Genomic DNA, 26973 nt, shown 5'->3' with positions numbered 1-26973 from the left:
TTCAGTATTTGAGGTGCAAGTCAGAGTGAAGTTGGAGGGGTTTGAAATGGAGAACTCAAATTAGAAGCAGCAGGCATTAGACTGCATTCTAAGCACTGAAGATAAAAAAAAAAAATTTTTTTAATTAAAAAACAACCATGAGAAGTTTATGAGAGAGAGAGAGAGAGAAAGGCTCCATGTCAAAAGGGGAAGAAAACAAGACAAAATTTAAGCCAAAAAAATATGTAAAAATAAAAAGATAAATTGAATCAGTTAGCTTTTGCATAACAAACCATCCCCAAACTTAGTGACCTTGAGCAAACATTTGTTATTTCTCATGAGTCTGTGGGTTGGCTGGGCAGGCGCTGCTGATCTCTGCAGGCAGGTGGTGGCTCAGCTGGGGCTTGGTGGTCTACCCAACTTCATTCACATGCCTGGCTGTTGGCTGGGTGTCAGCTAAGGCCGTGGGGTGACTTGGCCATGTGTCTGTCACCATCCAGTGTTCTTTTACATAGTGGCAGTGTCAGGGTCACCAAGAATAGTAAGAGAGCAAGCCGCAGGGCCAAGTTCTTTTCAAGCTTTTGCTTGTGTAGTGTGGATTGAATGGTCACCCCCCAAAAAAAGATATATCCATGTCCTAACTCCCAGAACCTGTAAATGTGACCTTATTTGAACAAAAGGGCTAGGCAAATATAATTAAGTGAAGGATCTAGACATGAGATTATCCTGGATTACCCAGGTGGGTCCTAAATCCAATGATGTATGTCCTTATAAGAAAAAGTCAGAGAGAGATTTGACACAGACAGAAGAGAAGACACACACAGGAGAAGGTCATGTGAAGATGGAGACAGAAATTAGAGTTTTATACCCACAAGCCAAGGAATACCAGCAGCCACCAGAAGGTGGAAGAGACAAGAAATTGATTGTCCCCTAGAGCCTTAAGAGGGAACATGGCCCTGTGGACACCTTGACTTTGGACTTTCAACCTCCAGAACTGTGAGAGAATAGATTCCTGTTGTTTTGATACACCAGTTTTGCAGTAATTTGTTACAGCAGCCCTAGGAAGTGAAAGCAGTTTGTATTATGTTTGCTAATGTCTCATGGACCAAAGAACATCATGCAGATGAACCAAGACACAAGAGGTGAAGAAATAGCCTCTACCTCTGTATTGGAGAAGCTGCAAAGCCACAGTCCAAAAGGTGTGCACACTGGGGAGGGTGGAAAGAATCTGTGGCCACTTTTTGCAAACTGCCACAAAAATAAAAAGAAAGATTTTCTCTGTAAGGCAGATTATCAGCAATTTTGACAGAATGGAATTCAAATGTGAGAACAGGCAAGTACTTAAATGAGGGGTAGAGGCAGGGAAGGTTATCTTGTCTGATGGCTTCTCTACAAGAAAAGAATAAAATTTCTAATGATTGTATGTCCGTCGAGTAAGGTGTGTAAATATGATTTCCCCACATTAAATTGGTGGGAAATTAGTGCACTTAATTTATATTTTCTTGCATGTATAAGGTTTTTTTTTTTTCATTTGTTCTTGGAGCCAAAAACAACTCAAGGACAAGCAATATTGAATAGTTCAGTAATCACAGTTAATTCAACCCACTTGTTTTTCAAAACTATATAAAGGATTCCTACTCTGTGTTGGGCAGTGAAGAGAGGAACTCAAAAGAGAAATATTGGTACTTCCTTTCAAGGAACTCTCTAGTGGGGAGAAATACATATTTATAAATCACTCTTAATACAGAGCAAAATGCAATAAAAGGCTCAGAGCTGCTGGTATAGTAGAGAGTAGGAGAAAATTATTCAGCCTGGGAAAGTGAGGTAGGCTTCACAGCGTGGATGGTATTTTAGCTGATGTTGGAAGAATGAATAGGGTTTCTTTAGAGATTAGAAGGTAATGTTTACATTTGCTTTGCAAAGTCATTAGGAAGTATGCAGGTGGAAACATAGGTTATAATCTCAGAGGTATGAACTTCCTCATTTGGCTAGAATTTGCATGTCTACGGGAGTAGGGAGAATCCTACGGTGCCCTGAGATAGGAGGAATGGGAAGGAAGGAAGAAAGAGAAAAAGTCACAGGATTTGTGGAGTGGATGAAACCAGATAAGATATGTAAGAGTCAGGACCTGAAGAGCTTGAATTTCATGGAATGTAAAATGCAAAGTGACTCTACCGTCATTTTCTACTTCTGTATATATTCTCATATGTTGTCTCATTGGAAACTTTTAAGAAACCTGGGAGCTACGGTCATATGTTTATACACACTCCGTGGATGAGGAAATGAAGATTCATGACTTAGTAGAGATGACTGAGCTAATAAATGTTGGTTAGGATTAGGACTCAGATCTCCAGTGAACCGACTCTGTCTTAAGTACCACTCGACAACTTGTGCTACTAAGCACCACTCTGCATTCCCTCCGAGAAGCATGCTGACTGCTGAACGCGGAGCTCGATGCCTGGGCGGAGCATGGACGTTCAAGTCTGCACCTCACAGAGCTGAGTTGTGTGCACAGCTCCACACACTGAAGAACTATACATGCGAAAAGAGACAGACTTGCTTCTATAAAAGCAAAGTTGAATATTAAGAAGCACTAAAGGAAAATGGCTTTACAACATTTCAGATGAATTAAATATGTGTATAACAACTGTCCAAGTTTGGAGGGAAATTGTAAAAGCTGGAAGGATTCTGCACTGAGAGTTCTTTGCAAGTATCTTTATGTTCTTGCTCTAATTGCATTTAAACCAATGCCTTATGGGTGAGGTTTCTATAGGTTAAATGACTTCAATTCTAATTAGTTCACCCACACGCAAATAAAAGGCCTTGGTCATATGTCAAAAGATAGGCAAAGGAATATGCATTTAGGTTTTTTAAATAATAAAAAAAAAAGTTTAAAAATTACATGCATCACTGTGCTCTCACATAAAAATAACATACTCTGTAGCAAAAAAAGGATAAAAGGGCTTCTCCTGCTTATTATACTACCTCCATCTGTAAATATTGGGGACTTCTATCCTTTTTGAGCAAGGGAATGACGTGATTTGAACTGGGCTTTAAAAAGATGATTATGCAACAATGGAAAAGAAAATGGGGGTAGAGAACTCAGTCAGTACTCAGGACACAGTGGGAAGACATTGATTTGGGCTGTATAGCATTATATTTGACTAGATTCTAAATCACGAACTTTTAAATGATGCACAATAATTAAATGCCCATTTAAAATATCCCATGTAAAAGAACAAATTTTGTTTGGTTTGACAGAGGTGTAAGGTAACTTATGAAAGAGGTTTAAAAAAATAGCAAAGGGCCGAGCCCGTGGCGCACTTGGTAGAGTGCTGCGCTGGGAGCGCGGCGACGCTCCCGCCGCGGGTTCGGATCCTATATAGGACTGACCGGTGCACTCACTGGCTGAGTGCCGGTCACGAAAAAAAAGAAAAAAAAAAAAAAAAAAAAAAAAAAAAAAAATAGCAAAGAGTTGTAATAAATCTGCTATGGGTTCAGCAGCCTCTAACACTATAACCACTCATAAGTGAGGACAATTACTCTATCAGTTTCTTTATTGTACATCCCAAACCCATTATTTTTATAATGAATACGTTTCCTTGTCTTTTGTGATTGACCTTGAGACTTAATAAGACCTAAATAAGATAACCTGCATAAAATATCCAGAGTAGAAATTGAAAATATTTTTCCTCTTAACTTTCTTATTTATTCAAGAGTATTTATAGATATATGAGATAGGTATCTTTCTGCCAATGCATCCCTATTTGCAAATTTTTGTATTTCCTGTTACACATTTTATCTGTTACAAATATTACCAGATGTCAATGCCATTTTCTAGCCATGACGATTAATAAAAAGATAGAAAGTTTTCAAATGAGCTGTCAGACCTTATTTTATTGCAAGCTTAAGGAAGACTTGTGTTTAAACTTTCATGGAAATAGTTGTGACCTGCCTGAACAATGGCATTCATATAAAGAAAATGACTGCACATATACATAGAGAGTTCAATGATAAAATTTTTACAACCTTAGCTTTTGCTCTTTACTGTTAAATCTCTCTGTTCCTTTATAGTCCACTGAGAGATTCCAGAAAAGATAATAAAGAAAACCTTCCAGTTCTCTGAGAAAGTTGAATACAATGCAATCAAGGTTCTACCATTCAAAGCACACAATTAAATTTTTATGCTATTCACAGCCTTTTGGATTTCTGTACCCTGCTTCTGATCAATTCTCACACTTGTGAGAGAATTTTAAATTTTCAACTGCAAAGCTGATTAAATCACATAGAATCTGCATTCTGAATTTCCAAGTTTAATGTATGCTTTAAAGCTTACAGGTTTTTTGTCAAGAAGTACAAAAGGATAACATTATTCATGTCACTAGAAGCATGGAGCTTATTTCAATATTGGGGTTTTATCTAATTCCAAGGAATGAGTAAAAACTATCCTAATTTAGGTTCAGCCAATTCAGTTTTCCACGGTTTACCATAAAGCAAGCCAATTTTCAGTGATCTGAAACAAATGATGAGAATATTTACATTCTTACATCATTTTACTTAGCAGGAAAGTTTTTCTTGATCCATCCAGTTTGAGTTACGAAGAAGCATTCTTAGTTTCTCCACAAGGTAATTAGGCCATTGAGTTGTTGATACTTAAGATGTGTGGATGTAAAGGCTTCTGCTTGAGAATTGTGACAGTTTCAAACACCTTTTATATGAAAGTAAAAACACAGATGATGCATTCTTCTGTATTTCGGGGTCCCTCCACATTCCTAAACCTAGCACAATCAAAGGCACAAGGCAGAAGTAATGCTGGGACTTTGCAGCCAAGCAGACTGACTTCAACACCCATGTTGGTCACCTTCTGGATGTATATAACCTTAGGCGTGAAGCTTGCATTCCCAACCCCCAATTTCTTCATCTGTAAAATGGGCATAATGAGTAGCATACTCATAGCATTGCTTTAAATACAAACAAAACAGTGCATGCAAAATGCACAGTGTCTGCCCCATAGTGTCAGCTGGGCTAAGCTGAGTGGTTATTATTAAATACAACATAAAATTATATTCAAATACCATATGTGCACTAAATGAGAGATTACATCACTACTTAGGTTTGTAGTTTAGTCATTTTTCTCCCTTTCTCAAATCTTTTTTCCTTTTTTTCTTCTATTTTTAAATATCTTATTTTCTTCCCTAAAATATGTCCCTTTAAAGTACAAAGGAGACTTGTTCCAAGGGTCCAGAATGCTCACCAGCTCTTCATATCCTTCCACAGCCCTTTGATGTGGAGCAGATGTGGCTCAGATCCTCTGGGCCAGCCACATCCAGAGCTGGGATCCTCAAGCTGGGTACCATGTGCCTTTGAGCATCCATGAAGACTCTCCAAAGGGGTTCACAGGCACATGGATAGTTTTGAGAGAATCAATGCCCAGAACTTCATCTTTCATATGTATGAGGGTACTTCTAAAAGTTTGTGGAAAAATAGAATAAAAGGTACTATGAATCTCTCTATGAGTGTTTTGAAGTACCCTTGTACACCTTCCTAGAATTTGATCTCACTGAGAAGGCACCTCTGAAACAGGTTCTTCTACCTCCATTCCTTTTATAGACATTCTTCTGCTCTTCAAAGGAAAGACCTGGCTTTTACCTGGCCTTAATAGGATGCTGATGATTGATCCAGGGTGAAAAAAATTCTGAAACACACACACATACACACAAATTTAAATATGGTGTCCACTAGACAAAGTGAAGGATGTTAATCATTAGGTAACAGATCCTTCACAATTGAGGTCGTTTTGGTTTTGTATTTTTTTTTTAAACAAAATTAAATATTTCATGATAAATCACTGTGTGTGTGTTTTTTTCATGCATCTTGAAAGGAATTCAAATAATTTATCCATGTTGATGTAACTAAACTCCTCCATCTACATCTATGCATTTATGTGAATAAGTTTCTTCCATGCTTATATTAAAAATAATATTAACACTGATGCTGAACCCTTCTCATTCTAGCAACAAGTAATATTCTTTCAATGGATATATAAGTTAACTGAATAAAAGGAAAGCATATTTATCTGAAAGATGCATTTCCATTATTACCTTTTTATTTAAGAAATGATTTAATAATATTTGTAATACATTTCTATTCTGACTAATTGTGTAGGACCAATAATTGTATCATAACTTTTTGGAAGAACATTTTTTTACCTAGTGCTGTATGGTCACTGAAATTTTAATAACTTACTTATATAAATATTTTTCATATTGAGAATTATAGGGCAATCAATAGAGACTTTTATATATAAAATATATTGTATTGGGATAAAATTGTGAGCTATATACAGCTTATTTCAGACACATTTGAAGAGTCCTGCAAGAGGCTGGGAGACAGACTGGTTAGGTTAAAGTTAGAGAGATCTCCTTTGAGTCTGAAAAAGACAGAATAATAATATCAATCAAGAACAATGGACTTAAATTTCAGCTGTAATGAAAATAGGCAGATTAGAACACATCCTTACTCCCCCTTTAATTTGGACAGAGAACTTAGAATCTTGGATTTTACGTCTTTGAGTTCCCTTCATCATGGATGAAATTGAGTCTGAGATCGTCTGTGATATTTCCTTTTAAGCATTGACTGTAGCCTGGAATAATCACCCACTAGACTTTGCATTACATCATTAATTTGACCTATCTCCTGGATCATTCTTGTCAGCATTTGAGCTTGCTGTGTGATATTTCAATCTCAAACAAATAAACAAAACATTCCAGGATAAAAGAGTGTTTAAGGCTAAAACAGAGACTAAGAGGAGGTAGAGAGTATTCCACTATTTGCAGGAGCTGAGAAATGGAGCAAGGGAGGGGTTATTTTTTGCTTTGTTTTGTTTTGCAAAATTTCTAACCATTAAAGAAGCGTTCCTTTGGACTCTGGTTGTATAGCAAGAAGTTAAATATGGTTGTTGGAAGGAGGGCAGCTGTGAAAACTGCAACATCATTTAAATTTTTTTAATTGTAATTTACACATAAAATGTATCCTCTTAACCATTTTTAACATTTTACAGTTTATTAGCATTAAGTGTATTCTCATTGTTGCACAATCTCTAGAGCTTTTTGCACAACTGAAATTATATACCCATTAAACAACGCCCCATTGCCCTTCCTCTCTAGCCTCTGACAAGCACTTTTCTTCTTCCTGTTTCATTTCATGCGTTTGACTACTCTAGATACCTCATGTAAGTGTATTCTGTGACTGGATTATTTCATTTAGCATAATAATCTCAGGGTTCATTCATGTTTTAGCATGTGTCAGAATTTCTTCTTTTTTAAGGCTAAATAGTATTCATTGTATGTATTCCTTCATTTTTTCAATGTACAACTCGAGTTGCTTCCCTTTTTTTTTTTTTTTTTTTTTTGGCTGTTGTGAATAATGCTACTGTGAACATGGGTGTGCAAATATCTCTTTGAGACCCTGCTTCTAATTCTTTTGGCTGCATACCCAGAAGTGGAATTGCTGCATCATATGGTAATTCTATTCGTAATTTTTTGAAGAACCACCATATTGTTTTCCAAGTGGCTACATCATTTTACGTTCCCTCCAACAGAGAACAAAGATTCCAATTTCTTTATATCCTTGCAAACACCTTATATTTTCTGTTTTTTCTTTTTGTTTTTGGCAGCAACCAACCTAATGGGTATGAGCTAATATCTCACTGTGGTTTTAATTTGCATTTTCCTAATGATTAGTGATATTGGTCTTTTCATATGATTGTTAGTGAAAAATAATTTTAAGTACCAATATTCTTCTTTAATCTTAGCAGATACAAATTTCCCTCTCACAATAACATTGAGAGAAATTCTAGTAAACTTTAGTAAAGTACAATGCTATTAAACACTACTGAAAATTCAAAATATTGAAATGTTAGTATTCTGCTATAGTTTCCCAGTTAGTCAAGAATGTTACTTTAAAAAAAACACTGATACTAGTTAATCCTTTATCCTTTGTTCTAACTTTTAGATTAAACTTTCTTATCTCAAAAAGCTTCTCAGACAGAGAAGCTTCTATTTTTCAAAGGTTTTATTACAAGTCACCAGAAAAATGCATGTCCTTCCTCTCTCGTGAGATAGGAGCAAGAGATAAATATGCTGTCCTAAAGAGGAAAATCATGTTCTTCAGAAGCTACAGTAAACTATTTTTCTTGTTAAGGTCTCTGTGGTTCCTGTAATGCTATAGTAGGTTTATTTATTCAACAGTATTTACTGAATTCCTACTCTGCTTTAGGCATTGGAAACCCAAAGATACAATGGGCCAGTTCCTGACCTAAAAAAAATGTCACAGTCTAGTGATAAGAGCAGACAAGAAGGTCAGCAGGTTTAATACAGAACGAATGGTGTGTGTTGACATTGAGAACAATTTGCCCAAGGTCTTCCAGGAGTGTGGAGACAAATAATGAGGTGGAACCAGAACCTATCGGGAGGAGTTGTGAGATACGAGGCGGGGGGACGAAGTGGATGGTAAGGGTACCTTGGAAGTGTTTTAAGGTATAAAAGAAATAATTAAAGTTTGTAATGAATACTCTTAAGCTCATCTTCAGTTCCTCTTGTTCTTCCATTTTTAATTGATAATTTTGGTTTACCTGCTTGTGGCTCAGTCAGATGCTTGAATGAATTGATGTTGTAAAAATGTAAATACCTTGCTGGTTATTATTTGAATCTTACACAAACAAATGGTGATGATTTAGCTGCTAGTTTTACAACTGTAATCTTATGAGGTCATTTTCTGTGTCATTTATTTTGCACTTAATGTGTGTTTCATTTTCACACTAAAGAAGGAAAATGTATAGCTCATAAAATAGTTTCATGCTATGTTAAATGTTTTAGGATGTTCTTTTATTCATTTTTATCTCACTGCCAAGGCACTTATTTCCTTGAAAACTTATATTCTCATATTTATTTAAATCAAAAACATTGAGTAGAAGTAATGATATGGAGAGTCAGTCTCCTTGATATTTGAATTTGAGGCTTGCTTGTTTTAAATTAGTAGCTAAGGTGAAGGTGTTCCTTCAGGTGTCTGTGCTTGAGTTAAGGAAGCTCCTTGGTGATATGTGTTTTTTCAGATTCTAATGGCTTTTGAATGAAATTAATATCAAATAATTTCAGATTTGGCATTGTCTGATGAGATCATCTAGCACAGTTCTGTCATGTTACATTTGAGCAAACCTAGAGGCACAGAACTCCAGTAACTTGACCAAGGAAATATAATTAGAATAATAAATTGCAGTATAACCAGAAAATCAAAAAAAGTCTCAGTCTAAGTGAATTAGTTACAAGAACAGATAGGACTGTTGTGCCCTCTCTGGGAGACTTGAAAGTTGATGATTTTAAAAAAATACCTGTTAAACACTTGCATGGCCCCACTTTCATTTCAGGCATATGTAGATTGCTTGTCACTGTACTAAATAAATTAAATAGGGCAGGTCACACTCATCCAGAATTTTCTGTGAATTGAAGAGCTTAAATAAATTGAAATGAACGCAATGAGATAGAAGGGAATGCATACAGAGACAAAATCTGGTAACAGAACTAATACAAAAATAAAGGAAGTAGCTCCTTTCAAGTCTTGCTTTTTAAGTGTCTTTTTTCTCTCCTCTCTTCACACTTCTGGCCATAAGGGCAGCTATGTTCTAACTCCTCGGCTTTCATGATTGTTGGTTGAGTTAGTCTTTCTCTTAGCAGGCTCAGTTCTTAGGGAAATGGGAGAAAAGCCAGTTATTGAGTCCTTCAGTTGTGCTCTTTTGCTCCTTTTGAGAGGCACATTCCTGGAGGGGTCCATGCAGCCATCATCCCTTTTTATTCTCTCTTTTAAAAACATTTCTACTGGAAAGCTTGCAATATATGTTTAAAATGAACATCCTTGGTTGGTGTCACAAATACACATTGCATCATGAGAATATGGGTTTGACAACCACTGTAATTGAAATCTCCTCTACATGGGCGTGGACTTGTTTTTTTGTTCTGTTTTGTTTAAGACTTTATTTTTCAGAGGAGCGTTAAGTTCCCAGGACTCGTCTTTTTTTATTAATAAAAAAAATAAAAGGAGCTAGCATGTACTGAATACTGAAGTTCTGGGCAGTGGTATGCCTCACGTGCATTCTCTCATTTTGTACCTCTATAAAGCAGGTACTGTTATTAATCTCATAACATGCCACAGCTTTGGCACAGAAACAAATGCGAACCTGAGACTTTTTGCCTCTAGAGTCATAGTGTTACAGTCGTGCTGTGCAACTTGTCCCCCAAAGTACAGAGCACAGTGCTTTCCACGTGGTAGAATTCTCACTAAAAACTGAATTGAATGGCTCTTCATATTCAATGCTAACTGTGACACTCAGAAATAAAATTAAGTAATCATTTCCACATTAGAAGAAAAATACAATCCTAAGACATTAATTTGTTAATTATTTTTCACCGTGAAGGATATAATCTGATAATCAATCTTATATACCTTATATGCGGCACAGACATTTCCAATTTTCATATATTAGCCTTAACCTCTGTGATATTCAGATAACATTAAGATGGGACAATGCAACAATATCACTAATATTTCTATATAATATGGCAGACTGAAATATGGTGAATTACTTTTATTTGGAAAAACATGTTACTCTACTTTGACTCAAGGATGTTAGCATTTTTAGTGTTAGCATTAGTTTGTTTTCTTTTAATAAACAATTATTAAATTTATTTGACTAGGCAAAATGGAAAAGCATCCCAATTGCCAAATACTGATGATGTGCTCTCAGGATCTTAATTTATAATCTTATTAGTTTTCTGTTTTTCAGCTGGCAAAAGATTATAAAGTCAGTATTTGTTCATCCTAGGGGAATTTTACTTGTGCATTTTAAAGATACATTTACCATTTTCCTCAGGTGATTTGTGCCAATATATGTCCTATATTATCATAGCAACAAAAGTTTTTCACTTTGCAGTCTAATGAAGTTCAGACAGATTTAGTTTGTTCTTCCAAAAACATTGATAGAATACCTGCTGCATGTTTTTACACAAAATATTTTTTGTTCTCCCTCTTTGAAAGAATATGTTTACCTAGAGAAAGTCTATGAATCAATGAGATTTGTTTTATGCTTTTTAAAAATATCGACTTGAATTTGTTGCTAAGCATCCTCAAGAGGTAGTTGTGTGATTTTTTTAATATTTAAGCAAATGACATTAGCTCTTTCTGATACTAACTGTAGTGTTTCTAAGAAAACATAAACCTGAGCTTCATTCCCCCCTTTTGTTGTACTGTGTCATGATCTCTATTCACATGAAATCTTAAATTAAAATGTTAGCAGGACACGGATATTCTCTTAGATTTTTCTTTAGTTGGCTAGATCAACTATAGAAAAATACAGCAAAGAGAAGCAACTTTGATAGTTATTTTTGCTCTGATACATTCAGAAAATTGATAATAATAAAAAATTAACATTTGAATTTTATGCTTTACAGTGGCTTTTAAACACATCTTCATTTAGCCTGGCTTCATGTCTCTCTTGTTGGTAGATATTAACCCCATTTTAAACAGAAGGACACAGACATTTGGAAGAGTGAGTGGCAAGTCCAAGTTTACCTCATAGTAGAGTCACAAATTAAACTTGTTAGTTCTGATCACAACCTTGTTACAGCCACAATGAACTTCCCATGATTAGATGTCATGGAATGAGAAAAATAAAATATAAAATGGAGTAAGCACTGCTAAAGTAATTTTAATTACAAAATATTTAAACTATTTAAGCCTTTTTCTTTCATTGTGTGTGTGTCTTAGATTATCAAACATTCCTGTTTAAGGAGATGTTTTTGTTTTTGTTTCTTGGGGGATTTTTGCTGTTTTCTTTTTGTTGATGTTGTTGTTTTGTTTTGTTTTTTTTAAATATGACAAGGAGAGATAACCTAAAGGAATCCTTCAAATTGGTCACCTTGAAAATGATAGAGACAAATTGAGACTGTTGTTTCAACATACGAATTATTTACTTTATTCACAGCTGCACACATTTTTTGAGACATTCCTGAGGGCCAGCTCACCTCTTCAGGCTTTCGATCATATGAAGGAAGCAATTAGCAAACTCCTGCTAGCTGCTGAAGTATTCAGTGACACATCTATTCTGGGACCAAAGACCTTTGATAGGTAATAACAAATTTTAATTTTAAAAAAAAACAAGAAAATAAAAACTACCTGCTAAAAACTGTTAGTGAAAATATATCTTAGTTATAACAAGTAGATGGTACTTGGAAAATTTTATGTCAGTATGCAAATATAATCTAAATATATGTGATCTAATTTATAGATCCTAAGACTTTGAGCATGTAACAGACTTGTTATTATTGGGTGGTGACAAGAAGTACAAGTTTTTAAAATTAAATTTTAAAATGCATTCCTCTTTCAAGCTCATTTCTATTATACAGACTTAGCATTGACTAGATGTAACTTTACTTACACATAGTACATTTTGTTCTCGAATATCTCACTGGTTTCATAAAATAGAGAAGGAAACGAAGACATCTATTAACAAAATTCAGTAACTCCTATCGACATATCTCAGTTTACTTGAGTATAACTTATTGCCTTCGTTCTAAGGAAGTGTTAAATCTAGTATGTCAAAAGAAGCGGGGAGAGCACCTGCATTTAAACTTTATCATACGTTTTATGTGAATAAGTGCCTATCATGTAGGATTAGGAGAGTTTTCTTCTCCATATTTAGGTTTACATGGAATAACTTCATCGTTTAGCTTAATATATTATGAATACTTAGATATGTTTGTATTTTCCGTAAGGAACAAAACAGACTTTAAATCCAAGAATTAGTTACATGTAATTTTAGATTATCCAAGCCACTGCTCTTTTTAATTAGTATAGACATTGAAATTTAACTATAGCAATTATTACTAATATGATAACAAATAACAGAGTCAATGTAGCAAAGAATATATTTTTGTGTTACCTTGTGTTTTTATTACAGATGCAGATCATGTTTTCAGCTTTTAACTTTTGAAATAGGATACAGCAGTTTCAGGCACCCTGTAGTGCTCCAGGTGAGCATTTCAAAGGCCTTATGAGTGGTGTGAGCTTCCACCTTTTGGTGAAGGATGTGAGTGTGTGTGTTGTTTTCACTCATAGTAACAAATCAATAAATAGCAACTTACATGATAGTCACCATGGGCTTCTAGTCATTGTGGATATGGGAATAACCAAGATGTGGAGAATCTACGAGTTCCAATCCCTACCATATGTCCCTGGAGAACAAACATGAATTTTTCTGTGATTCAACCACTGTTTATGAAATACATGTGATATAAAGCCAAGTTTGTGTTAATGGAGAAAAGCAGACATGCAGATAATAGAAAATAGCAGATTACCCAGTGTATTCACATGGTGTTATAAAAAAGGTGACTCTTGTATTCTTTATATATAGACACATAGTTTAAAATTGTTGTATATTTTAATTTAAAAAGAAATGGGAATTTTTAAAATGTGTTTTAAAAATGTGTTTGCTAGTATAAATACGTATAAATTGAAGTGTTTTTTGTACACTCTGATTCTTTCCCTTTTTCTCAAATTAAAAACTTATTCAGATCATCTCCCCCAACAAGTTTTTCTTCAAAAATAGCCCTTAGTGGCAAGAAGATTAAAAAAAAAAAAAAAAAACCAATTGATTGAATTAGTCTATACATGTTGAGTATCCCTTATTTGAAATACTTGGGACCAGAAGTGTTTCTGGTTTTGGATTTTTTTTTTTTTTTTTGGAATATTTGCATATAATAAATAGTGGGACTTGGGGATGGGACTCACGTCTAAACACAAAATTTATTTATGTTTTATATACACCTTATACACATAGCCTAAAGGTAATAATTTAATATAATATTTTTAATAATTTTGTGCATGATATGATGTTTCTGTACATTGAACCAACAGAAAGCAAAGGTGTCACTATCTCAGCCACCCCTGTGGACAATCTGTGGTTTGGCATTGCCGTCATTCCTGACTAGGATTTGCATGCTACTGATAAGCAGTCATTTTCTTACACTTATTTAGACATAGGTACTTACCAGTACCTAATATGACATAGCATCAATACAGTGAAAAGACGTGCTCAGGATAACTTCGCAGCCCAATGTTCAACAATATTTTTACATCACCGAGCAAAAAATAAGCAGAAAACCCAGTGAATAAGGCACATAGGTCTTGGCCCCACGTGGGGCATCATGGCGAACCTGCCATTGGCACATCTGCCTGCACACATGCCATTTTTCACACTTGTGGGCGTGCTTGTGTGGGGGAATCTGGGCCTGTGCAGGAAAGATACATGGCAGCTGAAGGGGGCTGGGATGGCCTTTTTTCCCTTGAGGAAGCTGAATAAACTGTGCATTGTGCGCATGTGTTTTGACTGTGACCTGTCACATAATGCCAGGTGTGAAGTTTTCCACTAGTGGTGTCACGTTGACCATGTTGGAACATTTTGGATTTCAGATTTTCAGATTAGGAATGTACAACCTGTAAAATGCTGTAGCCTGGGATATGGGGTGGGGAGAAGGGAAGAAGAAAAAAGTAAAGTTATGTATAACCAGAATTCAACTTTATATAGCATTTACTTGTTTTCAAACTATTATACAGGGAATGTATACCAATTACATTATATGTGGCTCAGACATTTGGTTGAATCGTTCCAAAATTTATCTGTAAAATTTAGAAGCTTTATGAATTAACATTTTTTAATGGTAATTTATTCATTGTTTTTGCAAACATATCTAATCATTACGTGCTATATTTTAAAAAATGTATTGTTCAGAAAAAAATGCTATGTATTATCTTCCATGAACAGAAATTCTTCAACTATAAAGGGCTTCAAGATAAACTAATGTGACTTTATAATACATCAGTTAATTTTCTTATACATTGAAAGTTGTATCTTCAAAAGAACATTACTTACATTTATAAAAGTGTTGACCTCGAAAAAGACCACTAGATGTCAGTTCTGATCTGCAATCCAACAGGAAATAAATCATACCTTAGAAGTGCTGTGATCCTGTTGTATTAAAACTCAGTGAAAAATACTTGCTGTGATTCTATTTTCAAAGGTGCATGAGCATTTAAATTTTCAAGATGACGATAATATGGATTCTGAGGACCAAAATACAGAAGAATTCCTTTTAAAAGACACTTTCGATTTTCTCTTCTCTAATGAATCTTCACTTTCCGTATTTACTGAGATATTTCAGAGACTTTATAGATCAGATGTATTAAAGGTAAGTGCATATTTCTGTGCTGACCAATATTTTTTCAAGTCATTCTTAGAAGGTACCATTTTCTTTATTATGCAATAATTCATTTGAAATTAATTGGTATCTGTTATACCTTTTAATTTTTTCTGACCTGAGGACCACAATTATTCTTAAGTATTATAGCTAAGTATTTGAAAGACTGACTATGATGAAATTATGGGTTGAAAATGAAGTAAGACAGTTCATAATTCCTAAAAAAGTTTATGGATATTATGAATATACATATTATATACATATATATGTATATACATATATATATATACATATATATTATATACATATTATAATATACATATTATATATTATAGAATGTTTTAAAAGGAATGTTTGAACTTTTGGAGGTAGTCTAGAATAGCAGTGAGTGCTCCAGATACACATCAGGCGATCTGAGTTATAATGCTAATTTTTTTAAGCAATCACATCTACTATTATGTTTGGGTAGATGCTGATGAATAAGACATTTTGCTTTAGAGTAGCATGGGTTAATTTTTATGGCATGCAACTTCACTAGCAAAGCATCATTGAGCTATTTCATCCAGATCCTCCTTGTCAAATATAAAGTTTTCTTATATTCCGACACCATTGTGATAAGTTGAAACTGCTCTGTATTATTTATCATTCATTAGATCAGCTGTTTATTTATAGAGTTCAAAATTTGGTTGGTTTATGAAGTGGGAGGCAATTGTGCTAAACATGGTTCGGTTTTTTAGCAATTGCTTACCTTTTTTTTTCCCTCTAATATAGGGTGAAAACTATCAAAAGGAGCTAAATCAATGTCTGTCTTTAGAGGAAATTAACTCAATTATGACTTTCATTAAGGAACTTAGGAGTCTGGGACAATTCCAACTGGTAAAACAAAAGTGACATTTGATTCCTCTCACATACTGCCTGCTTTTGACTTCAAACTAGATGGCAATATTTCTTTAAAAACCAAAAAAAAACTTTGTAAGCTTCTTTCTTTTTTTTTTAGGAAATCTGAACAGTAAGATGAGCAAGCTCTATATGCTTTACTTGAAGAGTCTGCAGATAATACGTGATTTATTAAAGATAAAAGGATGTGGGATTATTATAGCTGCCAGGATTTGACAGTTTTAAATATCAACATTTTTCTAAAGAAGTTTTGCTTTTACCTTTTAAACATTTTCATGCAACCCAAATTCATGCTTATTTACTCTTTTTTGTTTGTATAAAATCAAATATAATCGAATGTAACAAGAATATTTTAGAAAACTACCTAAAATCATAATTTGTTGTAACTCTGCTGATAACTTTTAAAAATGCCAATAATTATAATAACTTTTACTGGTTGTAGCCTAAAAAGATTTATTTTCTCCTCTATATATTTTCTTGGGCTCTGTTAATTTATTGGTCAATATCAAAGGATAATTTATGCATATAAATTACATATAAAGTATGCTTAGCACTTGCTTTGTTTCCAGTTCTGCCATTTATAGACATATAGACAGACCATAATGAATTTGTATTTTTACACCTAAGATTTGTTTATATAAAACATCATTTTAAAGTAGAATTTTTAAGAGTTTATTAATAATTTATTATTAATCTGATGTTTGGCTCAAGCAGTTTTTTTTTTACTTTAAAAAATTTATGTATGCATATGATACTTGTATGAATTTAACCAACTAAGTTAATTAATGAACATTGTACACTTGTTTTTATAATTTAGCCCCATATTTTAGAGGGTTCAAAGTAAGCTTCTTTTTCCAAAGATTATTTATTTGATGTATTATCATTTTAATTAATTTAAATATAGTATTATATTCATGACAGTTGGCTCAATACTATAGAAATATAACAAAGAGACCTGGTCTCACCCTTCAGGAATTCATAATTTAAGATACTTTGAAATGTGGGGAATATCTCTCAGTAGAATTTGAGGAAGAACTAAAAATTTATTTTACAGGAGAAAGGAAAAACCTCAACTTCCTGACTCTCACAGTAGAAAGAGCATAAAACCACAGATTTTTTTTTTTTTTTTTGGTGAGATTAATATTTCTCACCCTGACATAATTCACTTGCAACCCAAGAAGAATTCTCATTCTTCCTGCTGCCTGACTTAGTTATTTAGCTGGAAAGTATCTTTAGCTGGAAGAAGAAATCCATTTCTATTCAGTAAAAAGAAAACTTAACCCATTTGGAAATATGATCATCAATAAAATTAGTTTCTTATAAAAATGGAATATACCTTAATTGTGCAGAAAATTAAAGTACTGACCAATGAGTATTTAATAAATATCTAAGTTTTAAAAGATCTGATTAAAAAGCCTTTTCTGTTAACAATACATTTTAATTTATTTTCCATAAGTTATGCTGATATTCTGTGTCTGACTATTTCTTCTCAGCTCTTCCCGTCTACTACTCCTGGGATTCAATCTCTGATGCGTGAATTTTATGATATCGAAAATCCTATGGGAAATCCTGGCTCAGTACTGACCCAATACCAGTCTCTTTTAAATGTATTTGAACAATTTCAGCTTATGAATAAAAAGGCACAGCTATATCCGCTGGAATGGTAAGATAGCCACAAATTTGAATTGTGCAATCCCAAAATCTCTAGTCTAAAGATTGATTTCAAAAGGCTTTGCCTACATTAAAGAAAGCAACAAAAAGAAGTGTGTCCAAAAATTCATTCTCTGGAAAATAAACGTCTTGAAAGCATTGAAACCATAATGATTCTAGTGGTCTTCAGACACCGTAACAAAAATATATCCAACAGTTTTTCAAACCAATAAGACTTGACTCCACTATAAAGTAATGCTTAAAATTAAAAAAGTTTCTATCTAGTTTCCTCCTATGATATATATCCTTGAATTGAGGGAGCATAAGACAGAAAGGATTAGGTGAGATTTGTTTTATGACCCATCAGTTAGAGTGGAGCCTGATACAGTAAGAGTATTTACATAGAGGGTTTTTGAGGTGTAACTTTATTCTGGGAACAACCTATCCAAATTTATACGCACGTGTTCTGTCTTTGTTCCATGCAACTTTTTTTTTTTTTAAGAAGGTAGAACCTTAGAGGGGCATATTTGGCGAAAGTAATAGTCTCCCATCTCCACGTCCATTCTAATGAGAGGTGGTAATGAAGGAACGAGATGGAGCTGGGAGAGGTGAAACGTAAATGGCTCCAGTTATTGGTGAAAAGGGGAAGCACCTAAGGTTTCATCTGCTTCTTTTTTATCTGGATGAAATTTAGAGAGTTATTTGACTTTTCTACTGCCAGGAAAAGACAAGTAAACCTAAACCTCCTAGGGAGATAAAAGACTAAATGGCCATGCCATGATCGTCTATGTCTCTTGCAGTCACCCTGGAGAATGGCTTCAGTTCTATTGACTTAACTTCATTTCCTTCTGCTGTAGGAGCTAGTGAAAACAGTTCTATAAGAAACTTTCTTTTATAATTCAGAAATACAAGTAATCATATATTTGAAGAATTCTTAGGACATCTTCTAGGATCAGAATTCAGTTTAATTGCCACAATTTTATGAAGTTGGCCTTGTTTCCTCAATACCTGGAAGTAGGAGGCCTGCAAAAGATTTTGTTTGTTTGTTTGAAGATTAGGTTTTAAATAATATAGGTCAAAGCCACTTTGTACTTTGAACTATAACTTTTGCACTCCCTCAAATAATCTAAGACTGTTCATTCACATTGAAGATGGGTGTATAACAGGCTTGATTTTTCCAAGAAGCCTATTTAAGTATGGTTTCTAACTTTGAGTAATTCCCTTGAGCTATGCAAACTTTGGAAAGATTGTTCTCTGGCAAGTTTTTCTCAAGCTCCACATGAGTTGTGGTGTTAAGCAATTAATCAATCTTAAGTTCAGAATATTGGATTCCCTTCCAGTAAGGAAATCTACTAAAGGTCAGTGTTGAGTATAGAAAGAGTCAGGTCTTTTTTGAATCACACAGACACAGGTTAAAACACCCCAACTTTAGAGTTTATTAATTACAGCAGGCAAGATTTTGACCCCTCTGAGATGCAATTTCCTTATCTGTAAAATATGGGTAATAGTATCTACCACATATTATTTCAGTAGGATTATGTAAAATAATTTCCATGTGCTACATGGTATCTGTTATGCTGTAGCACAGGTAAGTAGTAAGTATCAGTATACTTTCTTTTCCATCTTTCTTTACCACCCAAAGGTCACTTTAGGTTCTATAGTGGGAGTAATGTTCTTTCTTTTATAGGGAAAGCAAAACAAGTTTGAAAGATTTATCTAAGTTAACACTGAGACAAGTATACTTCAGATGCTTACCAAAAAGCAGTTGGTGTATTGCTCCTAGAGCATTTCAAAAAAAATATTACCAATTCTAATATCTTTAAGTTTACCAATGAGTGTATATATATTTAATTATCATTCATCCCATATTGCAAGGAGGATGCATATTATTCACATTTTTCAGATGAGGAAACTGAGGTGGTAAGAAAATGGGTCTTTTGCTCAAGTTGCACCACTGATAGACAGAGTTGGAACTAGGACCGTGGCCTTCTCCTCCAGTACTTTTTTCTAGTACATCATGTGCACAGAAAGGTTATCACTGCCCTTATCCTCACAATGGTCTTTTCCAGTTCTTCCTACTGAAAAAGTCAATTTTACATACCTATACTACCTGTGGGGTTTAATGACTTCATCCTTTCTTTTAAGTAGAGATCATTTGCTTGTAGCAACAAGGTGAGAAAAGAGAAAGTCAGAAAAGCAAAAGTAGTAGGTAACAGTTGTGTGTGTGCCCTGAGGCTTGAAATCCAGAGGTCTCAACAGAATTTAAATCCAAACAGAATGAAAATCTTAAAATCAATGTTTGTGCACTATCTGCTAATTTTCACTTGACTGGAAATAAAGTTACGTGCATACTTTGCTCTAAGGAAATGCTTTCCATGAAAATCCACATGGACTCAAAACAAATAATTTGTTCATAAAATTGCAAAATAAATCACTGCAGGATGCCTTAACAAAGTGTCTCAGATGTTTCCAAAATTCGGTTTACATGCATTTCAGGATTGTGTCTTTTGCATGATTCACCTGCAGTTATTGTTCCATATGAATTCAGAAATTTTTTGTTTGTTTAATTTGACCTGGCACCCAGTTGAACTTCAGCTAAACATATCCCACACCATGCTTGCTTTATTTGTTTCTTTGTTTTTTAGAAAGAGAGAAATATTCTAAAGGAAGTCCTATACATCATTACCGTTCACCCCTAATTACTTCATTGTACATATGAAAAATAGAGAATTTTAAAAATAAAACTGCATAAAATGATTACACCTTCCAACAGTCACATTATTTTTAATTTTTTGATTCTTCTTAATTGCCTATCAGATGTTTATATTTTGAAGGAATTGAATAGGCTTTATTCATCTCTTCTCTGCTACAGTGTACAGAATAGGACAATACCTGGAGTAATAGGTAATTTATAAAATGTTATCTAACACAGAGCATTTTATTTAATTCTCATAGAATCCCTGGGAAGGCAGGTATTGTTATCTCCATTTTGCTGGGGTGGAAATGGAAACTCACAGAAGCACAGGAATATCACGTCAGGGCTTGCGGACCATCGTGCCTGGTGTTCTCTATCATGAGAACCAGCAATCTTTCCATATGTGATTTAGATTATTTTGATCTCAAACTTGAGGATTTAAAAGGCAAGATGGCCAAATTTTCAATTAGTTACTAAGCAGAAAAAATGAGGTGAACCCTACCAAGATATAACTAACCTTTACCATTCACTACCATTAATCAGAGTTTAAGGAGAGAAGCCTTGGCAAGACATAGGTCATTTTCTGATGGTGCACTTATATTTCTTTGATTATATATATGTTCTTCTCAGGCTGTGCCTCAGAGTTTCTAAGACTTTTTGCTTCAAAACTGTGTAACTATGTCCAAACAGATTCCAATAAGGATGTGTGTTTTTGAGTCACTTTTGTTGGACCCGGGCTATCAGAGATTGCTCTGTTTTGGATTGAAGAATGACTTTTTTGCCCTGGTTTTCTTCAAATGTGCTTCTACTGATTAGAGATGATGAGATTTCCACCCACCTCGTTTGAGGCTAGATTGCTAGCTTTGAGTAATGAAATTCAGAAAGTGTTTTCTTTGTGTTCGTCAAGAGAACTGTGCCCATACAGAAGAGAAGATAGTGTGTTAGATGTACTTTCCATGTATTTTGTTCGTTTCATTGATTCGGAGTTGTTTGGCATTGCATTTGCAGGAATTCTTTCACAGAGGATAAGAACACTGAAAAACCACAAGTTCCATTTGATACAATTGAAAAGAAAAAAGGTAAAAGGATATATTTCTACTTACTTCAACATGAAAATAAGTATTGCTTGGCCAAAAAACATATAGAAATGTTTATCTTTGTTAGCAATCAAAAATGAAAATTAAACAAGAGAATGCTATTTTCCCTCAAATTTGGAAAGTTTTTTTTCTTAAAGATAATAGAGTTGAGGAGAGTGCGGGGAAGTATTCTCATAGTGCTGGTGGGTGTATAAATTAGAACAATCTTTATTAAGGGGCCATTTAACAACTTATTTTTTTAAAAAAGCTTTAAAAGTTGTTCTTAAAAACCAGAAATTTCACTTCTAAATATTCATTTTTAGAGAATAAGTAAGAATGTATACAAAAATTTAATGATGTAAGTTATTAATGAATGAGAAAATTAGAGACCACTACTATTGCAATAAGAGTGGACTGGGCACATAATCTATAGTCACTCAATGAAATGAGATAAAGCCATTCTCATATCATGAAATAGTTTTTATTAGATGAAAGATGTTTATGATATATTGTTAAATATAACATTTGGCTGCTACCAGTGTGAACTTCAAGGAAAACTAATGGTAATTTTGATTTTCTCTTATTAGCCTTTTTCCATCTAAAGAACATCTATCTGAGCTTCGGGTCATAAGAAAAGAAAATATTTCTAATTTTAAGAAAAAAAAAAGTGAAAAGAAGTACCTACCCAAGTATCCATAATTTTAAAAAAATATGAGTTTTCTGGTTACAAATCAGGACTGAATCCAATACAGTGGTTCTCAGGGTGTGCCAGTCTCCCCCCGCTCAGGCTAGCAGCAGCAGTACCACCTGGGAAACTGGGAAAAGGCAGATCTACTGAATTAGAATCTCTGCAGATGAGGCCCAGCAATTTGTATTTTAACAAGCCCTCCACATGATCCTGATGCATGCTAGGGTTTGAGAACCAGTGATTCAATAGAACAAATCAGTAGGCCCAGTGAAGAACTGACAAGAAATTGATGTACTGACTGCCTTTCTGTCTCTCACCATTCTTTCTCTTTAAATGAACAATTTAAGCACTCTGCGTGTTTTTAGTCTTTTATTTGTTTCATAAATATATATTAAGGGATTTTTTTTATATTGTTGTTTGGTTGAGTTCAGAAACTTAGAATGAATATCACTGGAATCAATTGGATGGAATTTTTGTAATTCTGCTGATTTGGAAAATTACAGTCATAGGATTAGAGAACTAGGAAGAACATCAATAGATCACCATCAGGCGATAGATGGCATTTACACCGTTATTTTCTCCCTTAATATTTTTCTAATTAAAATAATCGTTCTTCTGAGCTTTGGATCAAGTAACTTGTTTTATTGTGGTTGTCAGTTTTACTTAAAAGTGCCCACTGGTGTAATAAAAGTTAAATACTAAATAACACATGCTTTATTATTCTGTGAGATAACTAAATATGTATTTTTAAATTTTTATTCATAGTTTTGATTTTAAATTTGCATTTCTTATTTTTTTTTTAGCTACAGTTCCACAAATTATGAATGAAAATGAAGAAATACATTGTAGTGAGGGTGAGTTGAGATTAAAGTGTTGTGGCAGTTCAATCAACAGATAGCCCTGCTTTGAAAAAAATCATTTTATCATATTTGGATATTTTTAAGTTGCTAATTTATTTTAAGTAAATTTTCAGAAGTTATTAGATTTCTGATTGAGTCAATATATGTCACTTTTGCCTAAGAAGAACATTTTTAATTTTCTATTTTTGAACATGAAATGTTATGTTTGTTTAATGACTTTCAAACTCATTTTGAGGGGCTCGAGTGGAAGAGCTTAGCTTATTGGTTTTGTATATTGATCTTTAGAGGTCTCACCACCCTGCAGAGATTTCTTTCCTGCCGGATGGTTGCTATAATGCATAACGTTTGGGTAGAATTTTCTTGATGACAGTTGAGAATTTTCAAGGCAGTTATTAATTTACTTTCTCAAAATTCATGGTTTTTTTTTTACCAAGGCATTATAAAGAAAAATATATACATTTTAAGTTTATATAAGGGTACTTCGAAATTTTGTAGAAAAATAGAATAAAAAAAAATACAAACCTTTCCATGAACTTTTTAAAGACCCCTTGTATAAACTTTAAAATTAAAAATAATTTTCTCTACTCTGGTCAGTGTTATTACAGTGGTTTTGCAAATATATCATTCTAGAGAGTCTAACTGACTTTTCCAAGGTTGCAGGAGCTATTAAATGTCTGAGCTGGATCTTAAAGCTGGATCTTCCGATTATTTGTTTAAAGATTCTGAATTTTCTTAATATTCTATAAATATGGTACAAAATAAGAGTTCTACAAAGTAGGTTTGTTTTTTGACAATGTGTATCTTGTAAAATATATATCATCTATCTATCTATTATCTGTAGTTGGTAATAAAACATGCACTTAGGAAATTTAATCTTTCACAAATAAAATATCAATTCTAGTAAAATGTTAAAGCTAAAAAAATAAAATGTATAAACTTAGATTTAATTTATTGAAAATAGAAGTCTTCTAATTTAATACAATAGAATCTAATTTGTATCTTCTAAAATAGAATTTAATTCATTCATCGCGTTTTAACACTATCATTAAAATCATGGTAGACTGAGAAGTAATATAATAATATAGTTTAATAGAATCAATAAATACATCCAATTAAAGAAAATAGCATTTTAAATAAATTAATAGAGAAAATATAATAGGCACTGCTTATACCATTCCCTCCCTGCACTCACTGCCCAATCTCCCATCTCTAGAAGAACACAAGCTGCCCTAATATCCTGGGAGACTGTTGTCTAAAGTGTGGTGGGAAAAAGACTAGTGAGAAAACTAGGAGCAAAATTAGACTGAACATTTGTTGAGAGTCTACTCTGTGCCTGATCCTGGGCTAGATGCAGTATTAGGAAAGCTACTTCACCTCTACTTTCTCATTTGTAAAATGAAAGCATTGCATTGGATAATCTCACTTTTCAGTTCCCAGGTAACACGGCATAGATGATGCAAACATGTAAGATAAGCTCTTCAATGTTCATGTATTTGTGCTGATAAAAACTAGTCCTACCTGGATCTTCCTCATCAATCTTCCTACTGTTATAGTATGATATAAGACTTAAAAAAATAACTTGATGATGCCTCAGAACAGGTGGGATTATCTTTAAGAGTCTAGGATGTTCTGGTGTTTAATATGAGTTATGATTATCCCTCAAGAGGGCAAGGAAATTCTGTGGTTCAAAGAAATCCATTAAAAGCAATCAGAACTTCAAAGAGCTTTTTCATATATACTTTACTAAATAAGTTAAGCAGCCTGTTACCACCATACCTCATGCTGGGTTCTCCGTAGATCTAAGGTAAGCTGGCCTGAGACAAGTTGGGACTGGGATGGGGAAGATACCAAAGAAATACCAGGTGTTTGTAGGCGGCGACACCCATGATTCAGTGGAGGATGAGTCAGAACTAAATCAACTTTCAGATAGTGGTCTAGGATACAGCACGCAAGCCAGAGGTGGAGAGTTTCTGATGAAACCAAAACTTAGCACTTTCTAAAATCCTGCTTAAAACAATGATTGCACATTTATTTCATCTCATGTAGGGCTGAGTTTCAGTTTATAACAAAGGCAAGCCCCATTGAAAACTGACTATTTGGTGAAAGTGTAAAATGCAAGGAAATTAACTCTCAGTTAATCTCTATAAAAATATATCCTACTAAATTAAAGCACATCTTCTATATTCTATTTTGACAAAGGATCTTCTGCCTTGTTACTCATTTAGCTAGGTCTGAGCACATAAGTGTAGCAGAAGTATTTGTATTCCCTCTGTGCCTAGGCAATGGTCCTCTTAAAACCACAGTCCATATTCCAACTCCAGTTTGCTTAATGTTTTGCTGGATTTGCAGCATTCATTTAAATCAAATCTCATGACTAATATCCTATTTTTACTGTGCTTATCTTGGTGCCTTAAATATAGAAAATGCTGGGAAAGAAAACCTTTTTTAAAATTTCATTTAAAAAGTATTTATGTTTTGAATTGAAACAATTGATTATACATATTTATGGGTATGCAGTTGACTATCAGTATTTGTATATGGTACATAATGATCAAATCAATATTATTAGCATGTTCATCCTTGCAAATCATAATTATTCTATATGTTCCTTTCCCAGTTATTCTCTAACCCCCTTTCCCCTCCTCTTTTCCCACTCCTAGTAACTATAGGTCTGTTCTCTCCTTCTGAAAGTTCAATGTTTTGTTGTGGCCTTTCTCTCTTTTACTTTATCTCTTCCTTCCTTCCTTCCTTCCTTCCTTCCTTCCTTCCTTCCTTCCTTCCTTCCTTCCTTCCTTCCTTCCTTCCTTCCTTCCTTCCTTCCTTCCTTCCTTCCTTCCTTCCTTCTTCCTTCCTTTTTCTCCTTCCACTTATGAGTGAAGACAAGAGGTATTTCTCTTTCTGTGCTGATACCGACACCTAGTCCTCAGAACTAGAGTAAAGCCACCACATGGTTGGTGGTACAAATTACCGTGGTTGGTGGTGCATCTCCATGTCCAACAAAGAAAAATAAAAATTTTGATCTTGTTGAAGCATAAAGTCTGGTATATAATGGGAGATGCTACTGGAGAGCAAGACAAGGAAGGAATTGTGAAATGCCTTGTCTGCCCTATTAGGAGCTTGGATTTGACTCTAGAGGTGATGAAAAACCACTAAAGAAATGAAGACAAATCATCAGATTTTATTTTAAGAAAATTGTTGTGTTAGCTGTAAAAAAGTAGAGGGAAATATAGTAGCTAACAGAATAATTTACTTTCTCTAAATTTAGTTTTATAGCGTCCTGCAGTGAATTCTGTTATCTTTTTGGTTGCTGTGTTGTTAAATATCACTGAGTATTTTATATAAAAGCAATGCAAGAATTATATAACATTTTCTCTATATATTTATACTTTCTAGAATTTTGTTGACTATTGAAAAGCATTGATGGACCAAAATACTTGTAGATATTTCTTTAAAAAATATTTTGCTAAGCTTTTGGGTAATTTGTTTATTCTAAACATTAACACTAAAATAATTTAACAGTGGCCAGTGTATGTGCCTATAAAGTTATTTTTCTTCTTTCTCACTATATGTAATAATTGGGCTACCAAAAAGAAATATCTATTTCTACAATGCTTTAGAATCAATGGTATGAGATAATATTCTAGGGTCTATACCAAGATTGAGCCGAGCATAGTCTTTCCTTCTTATACTTCATGGTACTTTCACAGGTTGAGGTGGCCTAAGAGGAGAGGAGTCTCAGGATGCCCTTGTCAATATTTTTCTGTCTGAGTGGATGGTATAATATTGGAGTTTGCATTCTTTGCCCCACCCTACTGCCAATAAG

General features: G+C 34.0%; 1 protein-coding gene across 6 annotated transcripts in view; it reads left to right on the top strand.

The window, feature by feature from the left end:
- CPED1 (cadherin like and PC-esterase domain containing 1) overlaps positions 1-26973 on the top strand; it is a 280020-nt gene that overhangs the window by 109191 nt on the left and 143856 nt on the right. For all 6 annotated transcript variants that reach the window (XR_010023815.1, XM_063098718.1, XM_063098719.1 and 3 more), the window contains 7 exons: positions 12014-12156; positions 12989-13061; positions 15108-15275; positions 16056-16160; positions 17675-17844; positions 21535-21605; positions 23094-23144. Coding sequence is in view for 5 of the 6 variants with exons in the window: in XM_063098718.1 (XP_062954788.1) it covers positions 12014-12156; positions 12989-13061; positions 15108-15275; positions 16056-16160; positions 17675-17844; positions 21535-21605; positions 23094-23144 (781 nt within the window). In the remaining variant the exon portion in view is untranslated. The remainder of the gene's footprint in view (positions 1-12013; positions 12157-12988; positions 13062-15107; positions 15276-16055; positions 16161-17674; positions 17845-21534; positions 21606-23093; positions 23145-26973) is intronic.

The sequence above is a fragment of the Cynocephalus volans genome, chromosome 6, assembly GCF_027409185.1.
Source record: "Cynocephalus volans isolate mCynVol1 chromosome 6, mCynVol1.pri, whole genome shotgun sequence".
Lineage (NCBI taxonomy): Eukaryota > Metazoa > Chordata > Mammalia > Dermoptera > Cynocephalidae > Cynocephalus > Cynocephalus volans.
Note: the sequence above shows the minus strand (reverse complement) of the source record. Positions and strands in the feature narration are given on the sequence as shown.